At 44.6% G+C, this 25261-nt stretch overlaps 1 protein-coding gene across 1 annotated transcript in view; it reads left to right on the top strand.

Annotated features, from left to right (window-relative positions):
• The window catches only part of LOC143793030 (EF-hand calcium-binding domain-containing protein 6-like), a 256139-nt gene that overhangs the window by 10115 nt on the left and 220763 nt on the right, over positions 1-25261 (top strand). The window contains exon 2 of the mRNA XM_077279600.1: positions 1276-1575. Coding sequence (XP_077135715.1) covers positions 1284-1575 — 292 coding nt within the window. The 5' untranslated portion in view covers positions 1276-1283. The remainder of the gene's footprint in view (positions 1-1275; positions 1576-25261) is intronic.

Below are 25261 nucleotides of genomic sequence, written 5' to 3'. Positions count from 1 at the left end.
CTCCTCTTCTGAGTCATGTGACGGTGATTCAGACCCTATGATCTATGTGCGAACAAGAAGTCTCTTTTACAATATAAGTTTCTTTCTGATGCTCCATAGTTTTGCATGGTAAAGACACTATCAGGTTACACAGAGAGTGGTGTGATCTGGAGAGTCTGAATTGCCATCACATGACTCAGAAGAGGACCAGATACCGGAGAAGATGCTGATAGGCGAGTATATTAACAGATTGACACTATACTGCAAACAAATTTACACAGATTTAGGGGTAAAAACTTTTTTGAGAAACTAACTATTTTATTATTATACAGAGGCATAGGTTGACTGAAATGACATAAATGGCAGTAGCAGACGACTCGGTATCCACCCTGCCCAGGCCTTGCCTTCTCATTATCAGCACAGGGGCTCCTTCCTCACCAATCATCTTGCAGAGTCTTGCTGTTGGTTAAAGGATTTATCCAGAATTAATATTGATGGAGTATCCTTAGGATAGGTTCATTAAATCAGTAGGTGGCCACCAACTGACACCCCCACTGATCAGCTGTCACCAGGTTCAGTTGAACCTGGAAGTACACAGTTGTATAGGGCAAGAACACCACAGTTCTGTACTTTGTATAGTGGACATTCTCAGGTACGATGGCTCAGCTACTATTAAATAGGAACTGAGCTGCTGTACCCAAGAACAGCCACCATACAATGTACAGAACGGTTCTGTTCCTGCTACAGTCAGTGCGACTGTCAACAAACATGTCCAGAACAAAGTTGCTGCAACCCATCCAGCTAAGTTCTGGTATGGCTTGGACCACACAGTACATATTATATTAATGTAGAATATTGTTTAATAAGAGCAGCATCTAGAATCCAGAATTATGTGTTATTATTTATATAAACACAGAACAAGTCTAACAGAAGAAGCATCACAGAGCATGAGCAATCCCACAGACCAAATTTTGGCCAATGCTAAGGAATGGCTTCATAGATAAGAAGAGATGGCTTTCATTCCAAAATGGAAAGGAGCACCCCTAGCTGTGTTCCGTCACATCTGGCCGCTAGCTGTGTTCTGTTACATCTGGCCCTTAGCTGTGGTCTGTCACATCTGGCCCCTAGCTTTGGTCCATCACATCTGGCCCCTAGCCTTGGTCCGTCACATCTGGCCTTGGGGCCATATATATGCAACAAATGGTATTAATATTGGCTACATAATATTCATTGTGTATTCAATATATATAACTGTTATGAAGAATATTTCATGTTCTTTTTCTTTATGTCCTCTAGATTACAAGATGTCTAGTCATCTTCTATCCCCACCCCGATCTTCAATGCCTAGACTTCCCATCATTGAGCATCCATTGTCCCGCCTTGGTGACCCAGAAACCTTGTCGTTAAGAGGATTTTCTAGGGCTGATGTAGTACAGCAAAGAGAAGAAGTGCCACAAACCAGAAGGAGCATTCACACAGCATTGTCCTCTTACAGAAACAGAAGTCTACCTCTTACACCTTTAAAACCTCATATTCCGGAAGGTCTACAGGTGACCATTGCAAATGACCAAAACAAAACTAGACTCCCCATATTTGGTAAGTTTACTTGTGATCTATGTAAAAAAGGTTTTTAATTACAGAACAAATCCTAGATCATATCACAACGCATCAGTTAATAAATATGTCTATTAAACTTATTTAAAGGGAACCTGTTATGATCCTTAGTGGTTGAGGATCACAAAATACTCCAGCTAAGTAACAAAACATAGGACAAGCTCTAGGGAGGTGGTAAACTGGACAGACCGCAAATCTGAACCTATCCAACACACTAAAGGTAGCCGGTGAACGTGACTAAAATCCTAGACGTCTCGAGCCAGCCTGAGGAACTAACTACCCCTAGAGAGAAAGAAAGACCTCAATTGCCTCCAGAGAAATAATTCCCAAAGATATAGAAGCCCCCAACAAATAATAACGGTGAGGTAAGAGGAAGGCACATACACAGGGGTGAAAGCAGATTCAGCAAATGAGGCCCACTAATACTAGATAGCAGAAAATAGAAAAGGGGTCTGTGCGGTCAGTAAAAAACCCTTACAAAATATCCACACTGAGATTTCAAGAACCCCCGCACCAACTAACGATGTGGGGGGAGAAACTCAGTCCCCTAGAGCAACCAGCAAGCGAGGAAATCACATTTTAGCAAGCTGGACAAGAAACATGATGAATGCTGATAATCAAAAAATAAACAAACAAAAACTTAGCTTGTCTTGGAGAGACTGGGAGCAAGGTAGTCACAAGGAATCTGAAGAGCACTGAATACATTGAGAGCAGGCAAGGAACTGAGTATCCAGGTGAGCTAAATAGGAAACCAACCAAGGATAACGAACCAGCTGATGCTGCCAACCTGCAGAAAGACAACACTACACAGTACCGCTTGTGACCACTAGAGGGAGCCCAAAAATAGAGTTCACAACAGGAACCTGTCTCATTGAGCATGCAATCTGAGCTGCCAGCAGAATGACAAAGAGCAGGAGAAGCTGAACAGATGATGGATGGGTGCAGACTCAATATAAGCCCGGTTTCACACGTCAGTGCCTCTGGTACGTGAAGTGACAGTTTTCTCACATACCGGAGACACTGACAAACGTAGACCCATTCAAATGAATGGATCTATGCAGATGTCAGGGTGTTTTGACGGACCGTGTGTCCGTGTGCAAAACATGCAGACACGTACGTTTTTACCCGGACACACGGTCTGCCAAACATCCCACACATGGAGAACAGTGTACACTGTCCTCCGTGCACACAGACGGACGCGGGAGAAGCACCACTACTGTAAGCGCTGTTCCCCTGCGTGTGGTGCTGAACGCGGCTTTCATTCATTGTCCCCTGCTCTGCCGGCGAGCAGCGCGAGCAGGGGACAATGAATGAAATTAAAAACCAACCAACCCAGCAAAACTCACAGGTGCAGGCTGTTATTCTCAGGCTGGTAAGGGGCCATGGATATGGGCCCCCCAGCCTAAGAAAAGCAGCCCGCAGCTGCCCAGAAAAGGTGCATCTATTAGATGCGCCAATTCTGGAGCTTTGCCTGGTTCTTCCCACTTGCCCTGTAGCGGTGGCAAGTGGGTTAATGAGGGGTTAATGTCACCTTCCTATTGTAATAAGACACCTATCCATAACTAATCCTATAGTAGTTAATGGGTTAATCAAACACACCACACAGTAAGAAAAAGTCTTTTAATGAAATAAAACAATATACACATTTTTTCCATCTTTATTAGTCTGCCATTCCAAGCGAAGCCCTCGATCTGGAAAAAATGTTAAAACAATAAACCAACAATATACCATACCTGTCCGGCGTACAGTCAGTCAGTCAGTCCCACGCAGTAACCATATCTAGGGGAATTTGCAGTTTACAACTGGGAGCAGTGCTAATGCAACCGCTCCTGGCTGTAAACTACTGGGGAATTAATGAAATGCTGGGAGTGGAGCTTCAGTGTCTAGCAGTGACGTCACCGAATCTGCGCTCCCTGCCGGCCTGAACTCAAATGAACTCTTCAGAGTGGGAAAATCATCTGGATTTTAAATTGTCGAGCACAGGGGTTGGACTGCAAACTGTGTCTTCTACTCTTTATCAGTTTCCCCACCCCTCCACCTGCTTCTAGTCTTTGAATGACAGGTCACTGCTTTTCAATGATCTGCCTACTATTTAAAGAAGAGATTTCTGAGGAGGGGGGGTTGGAGAATCACAGACAGGGAGGAGAAGACCCCATGTACAGGACAGCCCCTGTGCACCGAAATCTAATCACTAGACAACTTCAGATTCTGATTAACCCCTTAATGACCGCCGATACGCCTTTTAACGGCGGTAGTTAAGGGTACTTAAACCACAGCGCTGTTAATTAACGGCGCTGTGGAAAAAGTGTATAGCGCCCCCAGAGTAAGATTTTCTCTGGGGTCTTAGCTGCCGGGGGTAGCCGAGACCCCAGAGAACATGATTTGGGTCGGTTTTTACCGACTCCAGGTTGCGATCGCCGGTAATTAACGGTTTACCAGCGAAAACGCAATTTGCCATTTGATTTTGTCCTCCTATGTGATTGCACATCAGAGGACAGAGAAATAAGGCCCCTGATCCTCCCCGGTACCTCCCGGTGCTCCTTGGCCCATGTGCATCCCCCCATAGGAGCCACCATCTTCTTCCGGGAAGAAAATGGTGGGCGCATGGGTAGTGCACCAGATCTGCCGGCCGGCACCTGGCAGATCTCGGGGTCACGGCTGCCTGGGGTAGCCGAGACCCCAAAGAACATGATTGGGGTCGGTTTTTACCGACTCCTGTTTTGTGATCACCGTTACTAAATGTATAACTGCGGCCGCAAAAAAAAAAGTCTGATGTGCTATTTAATTTCTCTCTTTTGTGATGTGATTGCACATCAGAGGAGAGAGAAATAGAGTCCCCAATCCCCCCCTGGTACCTCCGTTGTCCCTCCATGGCCCCCTGAAGTCCCCCGTGCCTCCGGCTGCTTCTTGGAGAAAATGGTGGGCACATGCACACTGCACCCGCCGAGATCTGCCGGCTGGCACCTAGCAACAGTAGGAACATTTTTCCTATTGGTTCATTTTGGTCACCGTGATAGACTCTATCACAGTGACCAAATAAACAAAATAGTAAATAACCCCCCTTAGTTAGGAAAAAATAATAAAATAAAGAAAATGTATCTATTTTCATTTTCCAATTAGGGTTACAGTTGGGCTAAAGTGAGGTGAGCTAAAGTTAGGGTTATGGTTAGGGCTAAAGTTAGGGTTAGGGTTGGGGCTAAAGCTAGGGTTTGGACTAGGGTTGGGGCTAAAGTTAGGGTTGTGATTAGAGTTAGGGTTGTGATTAGGGTTAGGTTTGGGATTAGGGTTATGGTTAGGGTTGGTATTAGGGCTAGGGGTGTATTGGGATTAGGGCTGGGATTAGGGTTAGGTTTGTGGTTAGGGTTATGGTTAGGGTTGGGATTAGAGGTGTGTTGCGGTTAGTTTTGATTAGGATTATGGATAGGGTCCTCTAGTCTCTGTCCGCGGTAAGTGCTTGTTCCTCCCGGAGGTTTTGCTTGGCCTAGGTTACTTCATATAGTCTTTGAGGGAGGCCAGACTGCCGGTGCTATATTCTATTTGCACAATCACTTTAGAGAAAGATTGATTTGTATGCACAATCAGGCAGTTGCAATTAGTGGTTTACTGATATTCCTGCTTTCTTCCTGCATATGTTTCACTTTATATGTGTTTTTCTGATGGTGATTTGTGTATTTAATAGTCTATGTGAACTTTCAATAAAATATGGCTTTTTACTTACTGTACCTAAAAGCTCCTGTTTCTCCTTGCATATATATATTCTAGAGTGGGTACCTCTCTTTCTTCCTATTTGGATGGGCTAATTATAGCCCTATTCACTGACAATAATATGTCAATGAGGTTTTTGTGGCTACCATTCCATCAAAGTCTGCATTCCAAAAATCACTACTTCCCTTCCGAGCCCCGATGTGTGCCCAAACAGTGGTCCCACCCCCACATATGGGGTATCTGCGTACTCAGGACAAACTGGCAAACAACTTTTGTGGTCCAATTTCTCCTGTTACCCTTGTCAAAATAAAAAAATTGCGGACTAAAAAATAATTTGTGGAAAAAAAAGATTTTTTATTTTCACGGCGCTGCATTATAAACTTCTGTGAAGCACTTGGGGGTTCAAAGTGCCCACCACACATCTAGAAAAGTTTCTTAAGGGGTCCGGTTTCCAAAATGGTGTCACTTGTGGGGGGTTTCCACTGCTTAGGCACATCAGGGGCTCTCCAAACGTGACATGGCGTACAATCTCAATTCCAGCCAATTCTGCTTTGAAAAAGTCAAACGGCGCTGCTTCCCTTCCGAGCTCTGCGGTGCTCCCAAACAGTGGTTTACCTCCACATATGGGGTATCGGCGTATTTATGAGTAATTGCACAACAAATTTTGTGGTTAATTTTCTCTTTTTATACTGATGAAAATAAAAAAAATTGGTTCTGAAGTAAAATGCTTGTAAAAAAAGTAAAATTTTAATTTTTTCCTTCCACGTTGCTTCAGTTCATGTGAAGCACGTAAAGGGCTAATAAAATTCTTGAATGTGGTTTTGAGCACCTTGAGGGGTGTAGTTTTTAGAATGGTGTAACTTTGGAGTATTTTCTGTCATATACACCCCTCAATGTGACTTTAAATGTGAGATGGTCCCTAAAAAAATGGTTTTGTAAACTTTGTTGCAAAAATGAGAAATCGCTGGTTAACTTTTAACCCTTATAACTTCCTAACAAAAAAAACAATTTTGTTTCCAAAATTGAGCTGATGTTTGAAAATTGCAAAATTTAATTTTTTTTTTGCCAAATTTCCATTTTTTTCATAAATAAACGCAAGTAATATCGAAGAAATGTTATCACTAACATGAAGTACAATATGTCACGAAAAAATCTCAGGATCAGCAGGATCCGTTGAAGCGTTCCAGAGTTATAACCTCATAAAGTGACAGTGGTCAGAATTGTAAAAAGTGGGTCGGTCATTAAGTACCAAATTGGCTCTGTCACTAAGGGGTTAAAGAAGAACAATTCGATTTTTCCCTTCCCCATGACAGCACCGGTACATGAGAGATGGTCCCGCCCCCAAGAACAGGAAACCTGCATAGGAGATAAAAGATGGGGGCGGCACCTCTCTCCTCAGTTTGGTTTCCTGTTCTTGCGGGGAACCTGCGGTGCTGCATGGGGAGAGGTCTCCCTTGCTTTGCCGGTCTCTGACCGAGGTCCGCGGTGGGAGCAGCGGTGGCGGCGTGTGCGCGTCGCCTCCATACCTGGAGCTGCAGATGCGTCTTTCCCACTGGGGACTCCCCGGCGTCCGCTCCTGGCCGGAGGCTGGGCCGAGGGAGAAAAGTGAGCGTACCCATCACGACGCTGGCGCCGACTGAATGGGGGAACTTCCGGGATTGAACCGGAAGTGACGCTACACGCTGAAGAAGCGGTGTGCTGACACTCTCCGGGGGGGAGAAAGTTCAGAGACGCACACACCGCTTCCTGCCCGCCATATTTAAAAGTGCAAGGCGGCAAGCAGGCGCTGGGAACAGTCTCCTGCAGGATGGCAGATCTGAAGGAATCGACGATCCCAGCTGAAATCCCACAGCCTGTCGTGGTACTAAGGGTCCGGTGGGTGAGTGCCTTTGTAAGGCAAAAAACATGTCAATGACACTGTGTTTTTTGTATATATGCAGGGAAAAAAAGTCACCTCTAAACAAAAGCATAAAGTATGTGCACTCTGTGATAGAAGCCTCCCCAAAACGTATGAAAAGCGTATGTGCCGCTCATGCATAGAAAAAACTGTGTCTGAAGAGTCTTCATCTTTGCTTCAGAATATAAAAGATATTGTTAGAAGCGAAGTACAAAGCACTGTAAAGGAGCAGTTAAAACATCATGGACTGCAGAGCTCCGTAAACCCATTCCCTACGTCTGCCCAGGCATCTGACGTAGAATCCGAGGGTGAACTGGGTGAGCTTCCGCCCGACGAGGGTTCGGACCTGGACTCTTCAGATGAAGAGTGTGGCCGGCCTTATATGTTATCAGAAGATGGGGAAGTTGCTAAAACTGGTCAGGTCCACCCTGGGTGTTGTGAATTTGGATTCTGGGCTCCCCCGGTGGCTACTGGTGGAATTGAACTTGTGACATCATCTTCCCTGTTCACCTGTTCTGATTAGATCTGGGTGTCGCTATATAATCTGGCTTCTCTGTTAGATGCTTGCCGGTCAACAATGTTATCAGAAGCCTCTCTGTGCTTGTTCCTGCTCCCAGACATCTACTAGATAAGTTGGACATTCGTCCATGTTTTGTTTTTGTATTTTGGTTCCAGTTCACAGCTGCAGTTTCGTTACTGTGTCTGGAAAGCTCTTGTTGATCAGGAATTGCCACTCTGGTATTATGAGTTAATGCCAGAGTCCTAAAGTAATTTCTGGATGTGTTTTGTTAGGGTTTTCTACTGACCATGAAAGTATGCTTTCTGTCTTCTGCTATCTAGAAAGCGGACCTCAAATTTGCTAAAACTATTTTCCTGCTGCGTTTGTTGTTTCATCTCATATCACCGCCAATATATGTGGGGGGCTTCTGTCTCCTTTTTGGGCATTTCTCTAGAGGTGAGTCAGGTCTTATATTTCCCTCTGCTAGCATTATTTAGTTCTCCGGCCGGCGCTGGGCATATAGGGATAAAAAGTAGGACATGCTACCTGGCTACTTCTAGATGATGCGGTAGGTTTAGTTCATGGTCAGTACAGTTACATCTTCCAAGAGCTTGTTCCTATTGAGGCTTATGCTAGTTCTCTGGCCATGGAGATCATGACAGTTTGACCGGCCCACTAAAGGGTTAAAAATCCTTGGCTGAGAAAGGAGAGAAATAAGAAGTCTGCTGAAATTTTTTTTTTTTTTTTTTTTTTTTTTCTCTAGTAGTTAGTGTGCTCTTAATTGGATCACTTGCCAGTCTGTCTATGCTGCAGTCTTTCTTTTTTTTCTCTCTCCTTCTAATCTTTGAATGGCTCTATGTTCACCTGTCTATAATGGATCTACAGAGTGTAACTGCAGGTTTGAATAATCTCGCCACGAAAGTACAAAGTTTGCAAGATTTTGTTGTTCATGCTCCGGTATCAGAGCCGAGAATTCCTTTGCCGGAATTCTTCTCAGGGAATAGATCTAGCTTTCAGAATTTTAGAAATAATTGTAAGTTATTTTTGTCCCTGAAATCTCGTTCTGCTGGAGACCCTGCACAGCAGGTTGGGATTGTGATTTCCTTGCTCCGCGGCGACCCTCAAGATTGGGCTTTTGCATTGGCACCAGGGGATCCTGCGTTGCGCAATGTGGATGCGTTTTTTCTGGCCTTGGGCTTGCTTTATGAGGAACCTCATTTGGAACTTCAGGCAGAAAAAACTTTGATGTCCCTATCGCAGGGGCAAGATGAAGCTGAAATTTACTGCCAAAGATTCCGTAAATCTGTCTGTGCCTGAACATACTGCTATGCGAGAATATATAAAGGAGTCCTTGGAAAAGGGACATATTCGTCCATCGTCATCTCCCTTAGGAGCCGGTTTTTTCTTTGTGTCAAAAAAAGACGGCTCTTTGAGACCATGTATTGATTATCGGCTTTTGAATAAAATCACGGTTAAATATCAATACCCATTGCCGTTGCTGACTGATTTGTTTGCTCGCATAAAGGGGGCCAAGTGGTTCTCTAAGATTGATCTCTGTGGGCGTATAATTTGGTGCGGATCAGGCAGGGGGATGAGTGGAAAACCGCATTTAATACGCCCGAGGGCCACTTTGAGTATTTGGTGATGCCTTTTGGTCTTTCTAATGCCCCTTCAGTCTTCCAGTCCTTTATGCATGATATTTTCCGCGATTTTTTGGATAAATTTATGATAGTGTATCTGGATGATATTCTGATTTTTTCGGATGATTGGGACTCTCATGTCCGGCAAGTTAAGAGGGTTTTTCAGGTTTTGCGGTCTAATTCTCTGTGTGTCAAGGGTTCTAAGTGCGTTTTTGGGGTTCAGAGAATTTCCTTTTTGGGATATATTTTTTCTCCCTCTTCCATTGAGATGGATTCTGTCAAGGTTCAAGCTATTTGTGATTGGACGCAGCCCTCTTCTCTTAAAAGTCTTCAGAAATTTTTGGGCTTTGCCAACTTTTATCGTCGATTTATTTCTGGTTTTTCGGATGTCGTTAAGCCATTGACCGATTTGACTAGACAGGGTGCTGATGTTGCTAATTGGTCCCCTGATGCTGTGGAGGCCTTTCAGGAGCTTAAGCGCCGTTTTTCTTCTGCCCCTGTGTTGCGTCAGCCTGATGTGACTCTTCCTTTTCAGGTTGAGGTCGACGCTTCTGAGATCGGGGCTGGGGCAGTGTTGTCGCAGAAAAGTTCTGACTGCGCCGTGATGAGGCCTTGTGCCTTCTTTTCCCGTAAATTTTCGCCCGCTGAGCGGAATTATGATGTTGGGAATCGGGAGCTTTTGGCCATGAAGTGGGCGTTTGAGGAGTGGCGCCATTGGCTCGAGGGGGCTAGACATCAGGTGGTGGTATTGACTGACCACAAAAATTTGATCTATCTTGAGACCGCCAGGCGCCTGAATCCTAGACAGGCGCGCTGGTCATTATTTTTCTCTCGGTTTAATTTTGTGGTATCGTACCTACCGGGTTCTAAGAATGTTAAGGCGGATGCCCTTTCTAGGAGTTTTGAGCCTGATTCACCCGGCAACTCTGACCCCACAGGTATTCTTAAGGAGGGAGTTATCTTGTCAGCCGTTTCTCCAGACCTGCGGCGGGCCTTGCAGGAGTTTCAGGCGGATAGACCGGATCGTTGTCCGCCTGATAGGTTGTTTGTTCCTGATGATTGGACCAGTAGAGTCATCTCTGAGGTACATTCTTCTGCATTGGCAGGTCATCCTGGAATTTTTGGTACCAGGGATTTGGTGGCAAGATCCTTCTGGTGGCCTTCCCTGTCACGAGATGTGCGAGGCTTTGTGCAGTCTTGTGACGTTTGTGCTCGGGCCAAGCCTTGTTGTTCTCGGGCTAGTGGATTATTGTTGCCCTTGCCTATTCCTAAGAGGCCTTGGACACACATCTCGATGGATTTTATTTCAGATCTGCCTGTTTCTCAGAAGATGTCTGTCATCTGGGTGGTGTGTGACCGTTTTTCTAAGATGGTCCATTTGGTTCCCCTGCCCAAATTGCCTTCTTCTTCCGAGTTGGTGCCCCTGTTTTTTCAAAATGTTGTTCGTTTGCATGGTATTCCTGAGAATATCGTTTCTGACAGAGGAACCCAATTTGTGTCTAGATTTTGGCGGGCATTCTGTGCTAGGATGGGCATAGATTTGTCTTTTTCATCTGCTTTTCACCCTCAGACTAATGGCCAGACCGAGCGGACTAATCAGACCCTGGAGACATATCTGAGGTGTTTTGTGTCTGCTGACCAGGATGATTGGGTTGCTTTTTTGCCATTGGCGGAGTTCGCCCTCAATAATCGGGCCAGCTCTGCCACTTTGGTGTCCCCGTTTTTCTGTAATTCGGGGTTCCACCCTCGATTTTCCTCCGGTCAGATGGAATCCTCGGATTGTCCTGGAGTGGATGCGGTGGTGGAGAGATTGCATCATATCTGGGGGCAGGTGATGGACAATTTAAAGTTGTCCCAGGAGAAGACTCAGCTTTTTGCCAACCGTCACCGTCGTGTTGGTCCTCGGCTTTGTGTTGGAGATTTGGTGTGGTTGTCTTCTCGTTTTGTCCCTATGAGGGTCTCATCTCCTAAGTTTAAGCCTCGGTTCATCGGTCCGTATAAAATATTGGAGATTCTTAACCCTGTTTCCTTCCGTTTGGACCTCCCTGCATCCTTTTCTATTCATAACGTTTTTCATCGGTCGTTATTGCGCAGGTATGAGGCACCGGTTGTGCCTTCCGTTGAGCCTCCTGCTCCGGTGTTGGTTGAGGGTGAGTTGGAGTACGTTGTGGAAAAAATCCTAGACTCCCGTGTTTCCAGACGGAGACTCCAGTATCTGGTCAAGTGGAAGGGATACGGCCAGGAGGATAATTCTTGGGTCACTGCATCTGATGTTCATGCCTCTGATCTGGTTCGTGCCTTTCATAGGGCCCATCCTGATCGCCCTGGTGGTTCTGGTGAGGGTTCGGTGCCCCCTCCTTGAGGGGGGGGTACTGTTGTGAATTTGGATTCTGGGCTCCCCCGGTGGCTACTGGTGGAATTGAACTTGTGACATCATCTTCCCTGTTCACCTGTTCTGATTAGATCTGGGTGTCGCTATATAATCTGGCTTCTCTGTTAGATGCTTGCCGGTCAACAATGTTATCAGAAGCCTCTCTGTGCTTGTTCCTGCTCCCAGACATCTACTAGATAAGTTGGACATTCGTCCATGTTTTGTTTTTGTATTTTGGTTCCAGTTCACAGCTGCAGTTTCGTTACTGTGTCTGGAAAGCTCTTGTTGATCAGGAATTGCCACTCTGGTATTATGAGTTAATGCCAGAGTCCTAAAGTAATTTCTGGATGTGTTTTGTTAGGGTTTTCTACTGACCATGAAAGTATGCTTTCTGTCTTCTGCTATCTAGAAAGCGGACCTCAAATTTGCTAAAACTATTTTCCTGCTGCGTTTGTTGTTTCATCTCATATCACCGCCAATATATGTGGGGGGCTTCTGTCTCCTTTTTGGGCATTTCTCTAGAGGTGAGTCAGGTCTTATATTTCCCTCTGCTAGCATTATTTAGTTCTCCGGCCGGCGCTGGGCATATAGGGATAAAAAGTAGGACATGCTACCTGGCTACTTCTAGATGATGCGGTAGGTTTAGTTCATGGTCAGTACAGTTACATCTTCCAAGAGCTTGTTCCTATTGAGGCTTATGCTAGTTCTCTGGCCATGGAGATCATGACACCTGGGGGTTGAGACGCCAAAAGAGAAGCATACCATATGAGAAAGGAAGGACAGCATCCAATCCAGGTGAAAGTATTCAATGAAATCCTTTATTCGCCACGGTGCAACGTTTCGACCCAGATGGGTCTTTATCAAGCATAAAACAATGTGGTAATGGTGGACTTTTATAGGGAGTGGATTAACATGAACCAATCCCCACAAAGAGCCCACCTACATCATAAATATCACAAAAAACAGATACAATAATACATATACAGATAGCACATCTAATATACATAGCAGATGTCAAAACAGAATCAAAAAATTCATTATATAAATGGCAGTATGGTACCTAAAAACACCCATTATAGCCTCATTGTAGATCCGTCCAATGTGCCCATAATAACCATAAACCAATGATAGGGTGCGTTATATCCAGTGTATCCACATCCTACCTATCAGATCTAGTCTGGTATCACATTCAGACACATGCATGGAGTCCACCAATCCCCATCTCACACCAATCACCTATAACATCCAGAATGCAGTGCTCACCACAACCTCCAATCACACCGCAAGAGTGTGTCATGTTTACTAACAAGCCCCACTGGCCAATCGATGGGCCTTACATACCAGCGCCATGTGTGTCTCCTCCAATGGATCCACCGGCCTCTAGAGCTGTAAACAGAGCCTCACACCAGCGTGCACAACCTCCAATCACACCGCAAGAGTGTGTCATGTTTACTAACAAGCCCCACTAGCCAATCAATGGGCCATACATACCAGCGCCATGTGTGTCTCCTCCAATAGATCCACCGGCCTCCAGAATTGTAAACAGAGCCTCACACCAGCGTGCAGGCGTGCGGGCGCACATAGCTCCACCCCCAGCAGCACCATCGCTGATGATGCTACATAGTGAGGGAGACAACGCCCGCCCACCGCCGCACAGCCACGCATGTGCTCGGGACACCTGTCTCACCGCAGCTGCGCATGCGCCCAGAATACCTGTCTCACCGCAGCTCGAGCGCCGAATCATCCATCTATAAGGAGTCCTAGCGCTATAAAGAAAAACGCCACACTACCATGGAGAACACCCCCTGACTAATCTATCCAACTACTTCTATAGTATGAAGACCATAAATGGCAGTGGACCATATATGATAGTGGAGTGTTAGAGCATATACTATAATAGGGCTGGTGGATACATAAACATAATCAAACATATATTAGATCACAATTTCGCAATTAGGCCAGTGAGCAAGATGATATATAAACTAGACAAAGTCCATAAGGTAACATTCAATCCATAAAGGTCATCAGCCTCTGCATCTTCTGCCAATGTGGCCATATATGTATATAAACCTAAAAACATACAAAAGATATATAATAAATAAAACCCATAAAAGCAATCCTATAACTTGATAAGGTCACAGGACAATATCACGGCTTACTTAACACAGCCAATTAAAGTGCACAGATTTGGAGATTATATTCAATATTTAGTCCTCCAGGCTGCAACGAGCCCAGCCTGGAGATCCATCTCAATTCTTTTTGCTTTAACAACGTAATGCGGTCACCACCTCTCCTCAGTGGTGGCACCCCATCGATCACCCTAAACCTCAATTGGCTCACAGTGTGCCTATTGTCACAAAAATGCTTAGGGACCGGTAGTTCTAACATCTTGTTCCTAATAGTGCTCTTATGCTTCCCTATTCGTATCTTGACCTCTTTTGTTGTCTCGCCAACATAGACAAGCCCACAAGGGCACACTATCATATAAATGACGAAACTAGACATACAAGTATATCTGCCTTTGATAAAGATCTCTTTCCCCGTATGGGGGTGATGGAAAACATCCCCTTTAATCATGTTACTGCAACAGGCACAACCGAGACAGGGGAAATTCCCCTGTCTTGGAGGGGCCAAGGTACTCTGTACAAGAGTCCTACCAGGGCCTATATCCGAATGCACAAGCCTATCTTTGAAATTGCGTCCTCGTTTATATGAGAAAACTGGAGTACGTGAAAATTCAGCTATATTTGGAAGACCCTTCTGCAATATATGCCAATGTCTCCTCAGAATACCGCCAATCTGATTACTGGCAGTATTGAATGTAGAAACAAAGGGTATTCGTTTATCCACACTCTTAGTTCTCTTATTTCTGAATTCCTGTCGTGTCCCACTTTTAACTTTATTTTTATAGACCCTCACATCACTAGCTGGATAACCCCTTTCAATGAACTTACTACACATGTCATCAAGTCTGGGTTCAAGAAGAGAGTCATCCGACACTATTCTTCTCACCCTTACCATTTGACTCCACGGTAAGGATTCCACCATTTTTCTAGGGTGATGGCTATTAAAACACAATAGACTGTTCCTATCGGTCTCCTTAACGTATAAATCCGTCTTCAAAGTTGACCCCTCTTTGTACACCATCGTATCCAAGAATTGGACCCGCTCCGAGGAATATGTCAGCGTAAAGTTCCAATTGGACTTTACGCTGACATATTCCTCGGAGCGGGTCCAATTCTTGGATACGATGGTGTACAAAGAGGGGTCAACTTTGAAGACGGATTTATACGTTAAGGAGACCGATAGGAACAGTCTATTGTGTTTTAATAGCCATCACCCTAGAAAAATGGTGGAATCCTTACCGTGGAGTCAAATGGTAAGGGTGAGAAGAATAGTGTCGGATGACTCTCTTCTTGAACCCAGACTTGATGACATGTGTAGTAAGTTCATTGAAAGGGGTTATCCAGCTAGTGATGTGAGGGTCTATAAAAATAAAGTTAAAAGTGGGACACGACAGGAATTCAGAAATAAGAGAACTAAGAGTGTGGATAAACGAATACCCTTTGTTTCTACATTCAATACTGCCAGTAATCAGATTGGCGGTATTCTGAGGAGACATTGGCATATATTGCAGAAGGGTCTTCCAAATATAGCTGAATTTTCACGTACTCCAGTTTTCTCATATAAACGAGGACGCAATTTCAAAGATAGGCTTGTGCATTCGGATATAGGCCCAGGTAGGACTCTTGTACAGAGTACCTTGGCCCCTCCGAGACAGGGGAATTTCCCCTGTCTCGGTTGTGCCTGTTGCAGTAACATGATTAAAGGGGATGTTTTCCATCACCCCCATACGGGGAAAGAGATCTTTATCAAAGGCAGATATACTTGTATGTCTAGTTTCGTCATTTATATGATAGTGTGCCCTTGTGGGCTTGTCTATGTTGGCGAGACAACAAAAGAGGTCAAGATACGAATAGGGAAGCATAAGAGCACTATTAGGAACAAGATGTTAGAACTACCGGTCCCTAAGCATTTTTGTGACAATAGGCACACTGTGAGCCAATTGAGGTTTAGGGTGATCGATGGGGTGCCACCACTGAGGAGAGGTGGTGACCGCATTACGTTGTTAAAGCAAAAAGAATTGAGATGGATCTCCAGGCTGGGCTCGTTGCAGCCTGGAGGACTAAATATTGAATATAATCTCCAAATCTGTGCACTTTAATTGGCTGTGTTAAGTAAGCCGTGATATTGTCCTGTGACCTTATCAAGTTATAGGATTGCTTTTATGGGTTTTATTTATTATATATCTTTTGTATGTTTTTAGGTTTATATACATATATGGCCACATTGGCAGAAGATGCAGAGGCTGATGACCTTTATGGATTGAATGTTACCTTATGGACTTTGTCTAGTTTATATATCATCTTGCTCACTGGCCTAATTGCGAAATTGTGATCTAATATATGTTTGATTATGTTTATGTATCCACCAGCCCTATTATAGTATATGCTCTAACACTCCACTATCATATATGGTCCACTGCCATTTATGGTCTTCATACTATAGAAGTAGTTGGATAGATTAGTCAGGGGGTGTTCTCCATGGTAGTGTGGCGTTTTTCTTTATAGCGCTAGGACTCCTTATAGATGGATGATTCGGCGCTCGAGCTGCGGTGAGACAGGTATTCTGGGCGCATGCGCAGCTGCGGTGAGACAGGTGTCCCGAGCACATGCGTGGCTGTGCGGCGGTGGGCGGGCGTTGTCTCCCTCACTATGTAGCATCATCAGCGATGGTGCTGCTGGGGGTGGAGCTATGTGCGCCCGCACGCCTGCACGCTGGTGTGAGGCTCTGTTTACAATTCTGGAGGCCGGTGGATCTATTGGAGGAGACACACATGGCGCTGGTATGTATGGCCCATTGATTGGCTAGTGGGGCTTGTTAGTAAACATGACACACTCTTGCGGTGTGATTGGAGGTTGTGCACGCTGGTGTGAGGCTCTGTTTACAGCTCTAGAGGCCGGTGGATCCATTGGAGGAGACACACATGGCGCTGGTATGTAAGGCCCATCGATTGGCCAGTGGGGCTTGTTAGTAAACATGACACACTCTTGCGGTGTGATTGGAGGTTGTGGTGAGCACTGCATTCTGGATGTTATAGGTGATTGGTGTGAGATGGGGATTGGTGGACTCCATGCATGTGTCTGAATGTGATACCAGACTAGATCTGATAGGTAGGATGTGGATACACTGGATATAACGCACCCTATCATTGGTTTATGGTTATTATGGGCACATTGGACGGATCTACAATGAGGCTATAATGGGTGTTTTTAGGTACCATACTGCCATTTATATAATGAATTTTTTGATTCTGTTTTGACATCTGCTATGTATATTAGATGTGCTATCTGTATATGTATTATTGTATCTGTTTTTTGTGATATTTATGATGTAGGTGGGCTCTTTGTGGGGATTGGTTCATGTTAATCCACTCCCTATAAAAGTCCACCATTACCACATTGTTTTATGCTTGATAAAGACCCATCTGGGTCGAAACGTTGCACCGTGGCGAATAAAGGATTTCATTGAATACTTTCACCTGGATTGGATGCTGTCCTTCCTTTCTCATATGGTATGTTTATGCTCCATGGGGGTCCAGTGGAACTAGGACGTGCATCCGTCTATCTGTTGTGCTGTCGGTCAGCTGCTACATTTCTAAGGCCAAAAGAGAAGCAAACAGTTCAGGACTCTATGTTCAGTAATTTGGAGGATAAGAAACGAAAAGTTTTCCCGTTTCATGATAACATTCTAAATCTCATTAAAAAAGAATGGAAAAAACCGAATAAAAAGATTTCAGTTCCCCAGGCCTTAAAACGTAAATATCCCTTTAGTGAGGAAATTTGCGAGAAATGGGAAAAGGCGCCTAAGTTGGACGCGGCTATCGCAAGTACCTCCAGGGGCATAGCACTTCCCTTCGAGGACATGGGGGCCCTAAAAGACCCCCTAGATAAAAAGGCGGATGCCTTTCTAAAATCAACCTGGGAGGCCTCAACTTGGGCGTTTAAACCTGGAGTAGCGGCTACTTGTACTGCCCGTGCCATGGTTAAATGGCTGGAGGAACTTAGCGACCAAATAAAAAACAAATGTCCAAGAGACAGACTTCTAGAAGTCATCCCTCCACTTCAAAATGCAGCGGGATTCCTGGCGGACGCTGCCATTGATTCTGTGCGGTTTGCTGCCCGGGCTAGTGCCCTTTCAAATTCAGGAAGAAGGGCGTTATGGTTAAAGAACTGGAATGCTGATTTCCAATCCAAAGTGAAGCTCTGTGCAGTCCCCTGTGAGGGTCAATATCTATTCGGCAGCGCTTTAGATGAGATTTTAGAAAAAGCGGCGGACAAGAAAAAACACTTCCCTCCACCTCCCTTCTTTAGACGACGTTGGTATGACAATCGTCGGTCCTTTCGAGGATCAGGTAGGGGCCGAGGCCGCCCAACGGATAGAACCACACGGGGGAAACCCTGGGGTGAGAAAAGAGAAAGAGGTTTTCTTTTCAATAAACCCCCAAAACCAGATCCTAAACAATGACGCCATATTCCAGGTGGGAGGAAGGTTACGGTTTTTTGTCCATCAGTGGGTAACCTTACAGCCGTCCCAATGGATAATCAACTTGTTATCAGACGGTCTACGGTTAAATTTCATCTCCCTTCCTCCCCACCGAATAAAAGTTACTCGTGTGGCCAAAAAGAACCAGTTAGTTCTCGAAAAAGAAGTTCGTCTTCTTCTAGACAAGAAAGTCCTGGTAAGAGTACCTTCACAGGAAATAGGAAGGGGATTTTACAGCACCCTTTTCCTCACTCCAAAACCGGATGGATCTTTAAGAACTATTTTCAATCTAAAAGAATTAAACAAATTCATCCGAGTAGAAAAATTCAAAATGGAGACTCTGAGAACGGCGGTAAAACTGCTGTATCCAGGATGTTATATGGCAGTGATAGACCTTACCGATGCCTATTATCATGTGCCAATCAGCAGAGAGCATCAACAATTCCTGAGGTTGGTTGTGCAGCTGGGGCAGGTCTACACCCATCTACAATACCAATGTCTCCCCTTTGGGGTATCGGTAGCTCCTCATATTTTTACAAAAATAATTTCGGAAGTAGCATCCTTCGTAAGGAGAGAAAACATTCTGCTAGTGCCCTATTTAGACGATTTCCTCTTGATAGCAGACAATCAAGAAGATTGCATAAAAGCAGTTACGACAGTACGAGAGCTACTAACCAAACTAGGGTGGATAATAAACTTAAAAAAATCAAGATTGATTCCGGCCCAGATACAGGAGTTCCTGGGGATCCAATTAAATTCAATCAAACAGATCTGTATCCTTCCAGACAGGAAAATCGAGGTCATAAAACAAAGAATAACACAAATACAGGTGGCCCAATACGTCTCGGTGAGGGAAGCCATGTCTCTCCTAGGCATGCTTACTGCAACAATTCCGGCGGTCCAATGGGCACAACTTCATTCAAGAGACCTACAGTGGGAGATCCTGTCAGAACAAACAAGAATACCCTACAATCTAAACCGAAAAATCGTACTGTCACAACATGTCCGGGACTCTCTAAGCTGGTGGCTAGATTCCGGGAATCTAAAAAAAGGGGTCCCATGGTCAATCCAGAATCCGGTGGTACTGACCACGGATGCGAGCCCGTTAGGTTGGGGAGCACACCTATCAGATCGGATCCTACAGGGTCTATGGGATCTACAGATGCAATCAGCCTCCTCAAACCTGAGGGAATTGACAGCAGTAAGGCAAGCAATTCTTCAATCAGAAGAAGACCTCAAAGGAAAACATTTAGTAGTATTGTCCGACAACAGCACAACGGTGTCGTATATAAATCGACAGGGAGGAACCAGATCAAGTTCCCTAATGGAAGAAGCAGGAAGATTATTTCTTTGGGCCGAAAACCACCTTTTATCCCTCACAAGTACACACTTAAAGGGGTCGGAAAACTTTGTCGCAGATTTTCTGAGTCGTCACGTCCTGCACCAGGGCGAGTGGTCGCTAAATCAAAGAATATTTGGAGAAATCTGTGCAGTCTGGGGGCTTCCTCAAGTGGATCTTTTTTCCACAAGGCAGAATCGAAAAGTAAAAAGGTTCTACTCTCTAAACCCGAAAGAGAACCCGGAAGGAGTAGATGCGTTACTACACCAATGGAAATTCCAACTAGCCTATGCGTTTCCCCCGATCCCATTGATCCCTACAGTCCTGAAGAAGATCCGAGAAGAGAAATCACGCATAATCTTAATCGCACCCTTCTGGCCAAAGAGAGCTTGGTTCACTTGGCTCAGACGTATGTCCATCTCGGACCCGTGGATACTTCCAGAGGTCCCAGACCTTCTGCACCAGGGTCCGGTGACACATCCTCAGGTTCACAGCCTACACCTCACTGCTTGGAACTTGAGAGGGGACTTCTGCTAGCAAAGGGGTTCTCGGATCCGTTAATTACTACTCTACTGTCCAGTAGAAAAAAAGTCACAACTGATAAATACCAAAAGGTATGGGGAAAATTTTTAGAATTCTCAGGCCGAGGGATAACTGATACCGTTCAGAAGGTCCCTATATCTGAAATCCTAGAGTTTCTCCAAAAGGGTCTGGAGAGGGGATTATCTACCAGCACTCTAAAAGTGCAAGTTTCGGCGCTTAGCGCCTTGTTTGACCAAAAATTGGCTGATCACCCCTGGGTGTGTAGGTTCATTCGGGCCTCCTTTACAGCCAGACCATTCAAACCTCGTCCAAAGGTCGCTCCCTGGGATTTAAATTTAGTTTTAAACGCCTTGACCTCCTCTCCCTTCGAGCCTCTTTCCTCCATATCGGAAAAAGCGCTAACTCTAAAAACAGTTCTCCTGATTGCCCTTACCTCAGCCAGACGCATTAGTGAGCTTCAGGCTATATCTATTGACCCTCCGTATACGGAAATTCTGGAGGATAGGGTAATTATAAAATCTGATCCGGCCTTCTTACCTAAGGTCAACTCGAAATTTCACAGGGACCAGGAGATAATCTTGCCTTCATTCTGTGCCAATCCAAAATCCCAGGGAGAAGAAACCTTCCATTGCTTGGACGTCAGACGTTGCCTTCTTCAATATATAGAAGTGACAAAACCATGGCGACAGTCTACAGCCCTTTTTGTCTCCTTTCAGGGGGCAAACAGGGGAAAAAAGGCCACAAAATCGACTATTGCACATTGGCTCCGTATGGCTATATCACTTTCCTATTCCTCTTCGGGACAGGTCCCTCCACCTGGTGTTACGGCCCACTCTACGAGGGCTATTTCCACATCTTGGGCAGAGAGGGCAAATGCATCGATAGAGCAAATCTGTAATGCAGCAGTATGGTCTTCTCCCTCTACTTTCTTCCGCCATTATAGATTGAATCTGGGGCTATCAGATCTTGCCTTTGGTAGGAAAGTACTATCTGCTGTTGTCCCACCCTAGAGGTTCTTTCTATTTCTTCCTCTCATGTACCGGTGCTGTCATGGGGAAGGGAAAAAATGATAATTACTTACGGGTAATTTGATTTTCCAGATCCATGACAGCACCGCTCTAGTTCCCGCCCTATCTTGGTGATGGTGTGTGATTCACAAAAAAAAAAAAATCTTAAAAAAAAAAAAAAAAATCTCAAAAAAAAAAAAAAAAAAAGAGACACAAATGAAAGATGGGGTAATAACCACTTAACATAACAATAGATAAATAGTCTTAGAGTTAAATATAATTTTTTATATGCCTAAAACTAACATAGCGGTTACCTTACATTCTCTGTAAACAAACTGAGGAGAGAGGTGCCGCCCCCATCTTTTATCTCCTATGCAGGTTTCCTGTTCTTGGGGGCGGGACCATCTCTCATGTACCGGTGCTGTCATGGATCTGGAAAATCAAATTACCCGTAAGTAATTATCATTTTTCTTCACCAAAGACGTTAATGCAATCAATATTATAGCGTCATTATAGCCATGTTTTTACTTTACATTACAAAATCGTGCCCACAGGTTATCTTTAAATATCCTAAGAATCTCAAGATTTTATATTACTTTCATTTTGGTTTTCGTGAATCTATATTACAGAGTATTATACTATGCAAATTGTCTCTTTAGAGAGAAAGAGGACTGGAACTCTAGTGCCACCTATTGAGAGTAGCAATCCTAAAAGTAAATATCGACCCTCTAACAAGCCTTGTCACGTGACTTAGGATAAAAGCCAAAGCAATTGAGATTTTGGTTTTGGCTTTCATTTTAAGTCATGTGGCACGGCTTCTTGGATGGTTGATATTGACTTTTAGGATTGCTACTTCCTAATTATTATTATTATGCTTTATTTGTGTATTACCTATATATTTTGGACTGTTGTCATCATTTTATGGGTTTGTAGAACTCAGGGAATGTAGGGCTTATAATGTCCTTCTCATTCTGGCATCACAGTCTTGGTTTACATGATTGCAATCTACAGTATATGTGCAGCGCCCCAGAGTCCTGGTCGTTGCAGTACTGTGGCTCCGCCACTAAGGGGAGCTATGGTGCGTCTGATGGCACTGAAGGAGTTCATCTGATCAGGTATCACAGACACCAATACATTTCACAGTCGGGCCTCCGGGGGGAGCTAAGGGTTCTATTCACTAGGCCACTCCCCACCATAGTCTGTAAACTGGGGGTCAGGCAGGAAGTTAGATCAGAAAGCTGACTGGGTTGGAACCAGGCAACACCTTGTGGCAGAGGGTGTTGTGGGGGAAGATACAGTAGGGTCTCTGTCAGGGGTGGGATCCTAACAGAGGCTTGGCAACTTGAACGAACGTAACGGGACCGTGCCTGCTCAGCATAGCGGCGGTGCCCAAGGAAGGACTAGAAGCGAGATAGATTGTGCTGAGTGAGAGACGAGATCACGCAAAAGGAGAAATACCAGTAGGGGTCGTGCTGTAAGACCGAGGCAACATCCTACTGAGGCGCACTACCGGTGGCCGGAACGCCGAGGGAGTAGAATAACATTCAGCTTCAAGCAATACTTCAAACAGCGGCAGGACAGTCAGTCTAAGGCGGGCTGTCTAACTTAAATCACCTATGCAGTCTTGGGGGGCAACTTGTGGAGAGGGGCGACTCTAGGGTCCCGGAAGAGCTCCGAGCCTACCCGTCAAACGGGTGCCGTCCCAACCAGAACACCAGGGAGGGACGGAGAATTAGCAGAACATCATCTAATTGAGTTGTGAGGGAACTTAAGAAACAGACACAACAGTTGTGGGGACTTTCCGTAAGCACAGCAGGGAAGGACCGCAACACATAGCGCTAGAAGGAAGGCACCGATTTCCACCTGTGAAGAGAACTCTGGAGGTGCCATTGGACCGGCCGGACTTGCGCAGCCTGGTGAACCATATTCTGGACTGAGGACCCAGAGATCTTCAGTAAAGAGGTAAAGAGACTGCAACCTGGTGTCCTCGTTATTTACTGCACTGCACCACTACAGCCTCATCACCATCATCCGTTATACCTATTACACTGTGCGCCCCTCAGCAGGGTCACGGACCGGGCCTAGCCACCGTGACAACCCCAGAGCAGAGACTCAGAGGCCCGGCACCGGGTACCCCTCGGCCCTGCGGCAGTGGGGGCGCTACATATGAGTATATAACAAAATTCACATCTCCAAAAATAGACCCAACTGTTCATGCAGAAGAGAATTTTACATGCATAGTATGAAAGAAGCGTGACATTTTCCTAGGTCAGGGGTCAATGAGTATATTGAATTTCAGCATGTACAATATGCAAGCACAAAACACTATCCTCCTATGTAAAAAAAAGCCTCTGGATGCTTATTTTAGAATTGGTGCTGGATAAATGCTCTGGTCACGAGACAAAATTTGTCTGGAGAAATTACATGTCAATTATAAAGATTGCACAGCAACAAAATACAGTGAAATCTCTCCAAAAGATGACTTCTTTAGGGAGACCATGCCTGTATCCGCTGCAGATTTTCAGTTCCACAATGTACTGCCTGTTACATCTTCTTTGAGAAGACCATTTTGCAATGCAGTTTTGGGTGGTCATCTCAAGGAGGTATTTTTTATTAAATCAGTATCTCCTAAAGTAAAGTAAGAATAACTTTTCAACATATATACGGTGAACTAAGTATATTTATGGATTAGCAAATGCAACATATGTTATGATATATTTTTTTAAAAATGAAAAAAAAAAACCCCAAAACAAACGCCGTAAAAACTATTTTTTTATGCTAAATCAAATGTAAACAAAAAATAACAGATACTTCAGAACTATAAAACGGTCACACTATTTAATCCCAATAGTGACCACCATACAAAATGAAAAACACATTTAAAAAAATGCAGTGTTTACATTGTATTGTCACACAACACATAGAATAAAACACAATTAAAAAGTTATATGTAAAGGAAAATGGTATAATTGAAAATGTTCATCTTGCGAAAAACAAGCCCTCATTCAGCTCTGATGGCATAAAAATAAGAAAACGTTATACCTTTCAAACCATGATAATGCAAAACATTCTATATATTTTTAAATTATATTTATTGTGCAAAAGTAGCAAAACCAAAAAAAAACTGAATTTGCTACAGCAGTAATCCTACTGAACTAAAGACCCAACTTGTCTTATCACTTTTTTTGCAAGGTGAATTGCTTAAAGGGAACCTGTCACCCCCAAAATCGAAGATGAGCTAAGCCCACCGGCATCAGGGGTTTATATACATATGTATCCTGAAAGATGAGAAAAAAAGGTTAGATTATACTCACCCAGGGGCGGTCCCGATACGATGGGCGTCACGGTCCTGTCCGAGGCCTCCCATCTTCTTACGATGACGTCCTCTTCTTGTCTTCCTGCTACGGCGCAGGCGTACTTTGTCTGTCCTGTTGAGGGCAGAGCAAAGTACTGCAGTGCACAGGCGCTGGGCCTCTCTGACCTTTCCCGGCGCCTGCGCCCTGCAGTACTTTGCTCTGCCCTCAACAGGACAGACAAAGTACGCCTGCGCAGGAGCCGCGGCGTGAAGACAAGAAGAGGATGTCATCGTAAGAAGATAGGAGGCCCCGGACGGGACCGCGATGCCCATCGGACTGGACCACAACGGGACCGCCCCTGGGTGAGTATAATCTAACCTCTTTTTCTCATCTTTCAGGATACATTGGGGGCTAATCTACAGCATTCCAGAATGCTGTAGATAAGCCCCTGATGCCGATGGGCTTAGCTCATCTTTGATTTTGGGGGTGACGGGTTCCCTTTAAACACAAAAACAAACAATTAAATAATTGCTGTTTTTTTTTCTTTCTGTCTCAAAAATCTTAATAGATAGTAACCAACAAATGTTATGTGTCCCAGGACAATGTTACAGTAGTGTCTTGTACTTTTGCATTCTCAAAAGTGCAGTCAACAACGCCTTTGTGCACCATTAAAAAGACGAGAAGCCGAGAAGTGACTCCATCTGCCTCATGGTAAATCGTTCCGCCACAGTTTAAAAAAAAGTCTGAGTAGAAAACCTCCACATG

The sequence above is a fragment of the Ranitomeya variabilis genome, chromosome 1, assembly GCF_051348905.1.
Source record: "Ranitomeya variabilis isolate aRanVar5 chromosome 1, aRanVar5.hap1, whole genome shotgun sequence".
Lineage (NCBI taxonomy): Eukaryota > Metazoa > Chordata > Amphibia > Anura > Dendrobatidae > Ranitomeya > Ranitomeya variabilis.
The sequence above is the reverse complement of the archived record's forward strand: the minus strand, read 5'-3'. Positions and strand labels throughout refer to the sequence as shown.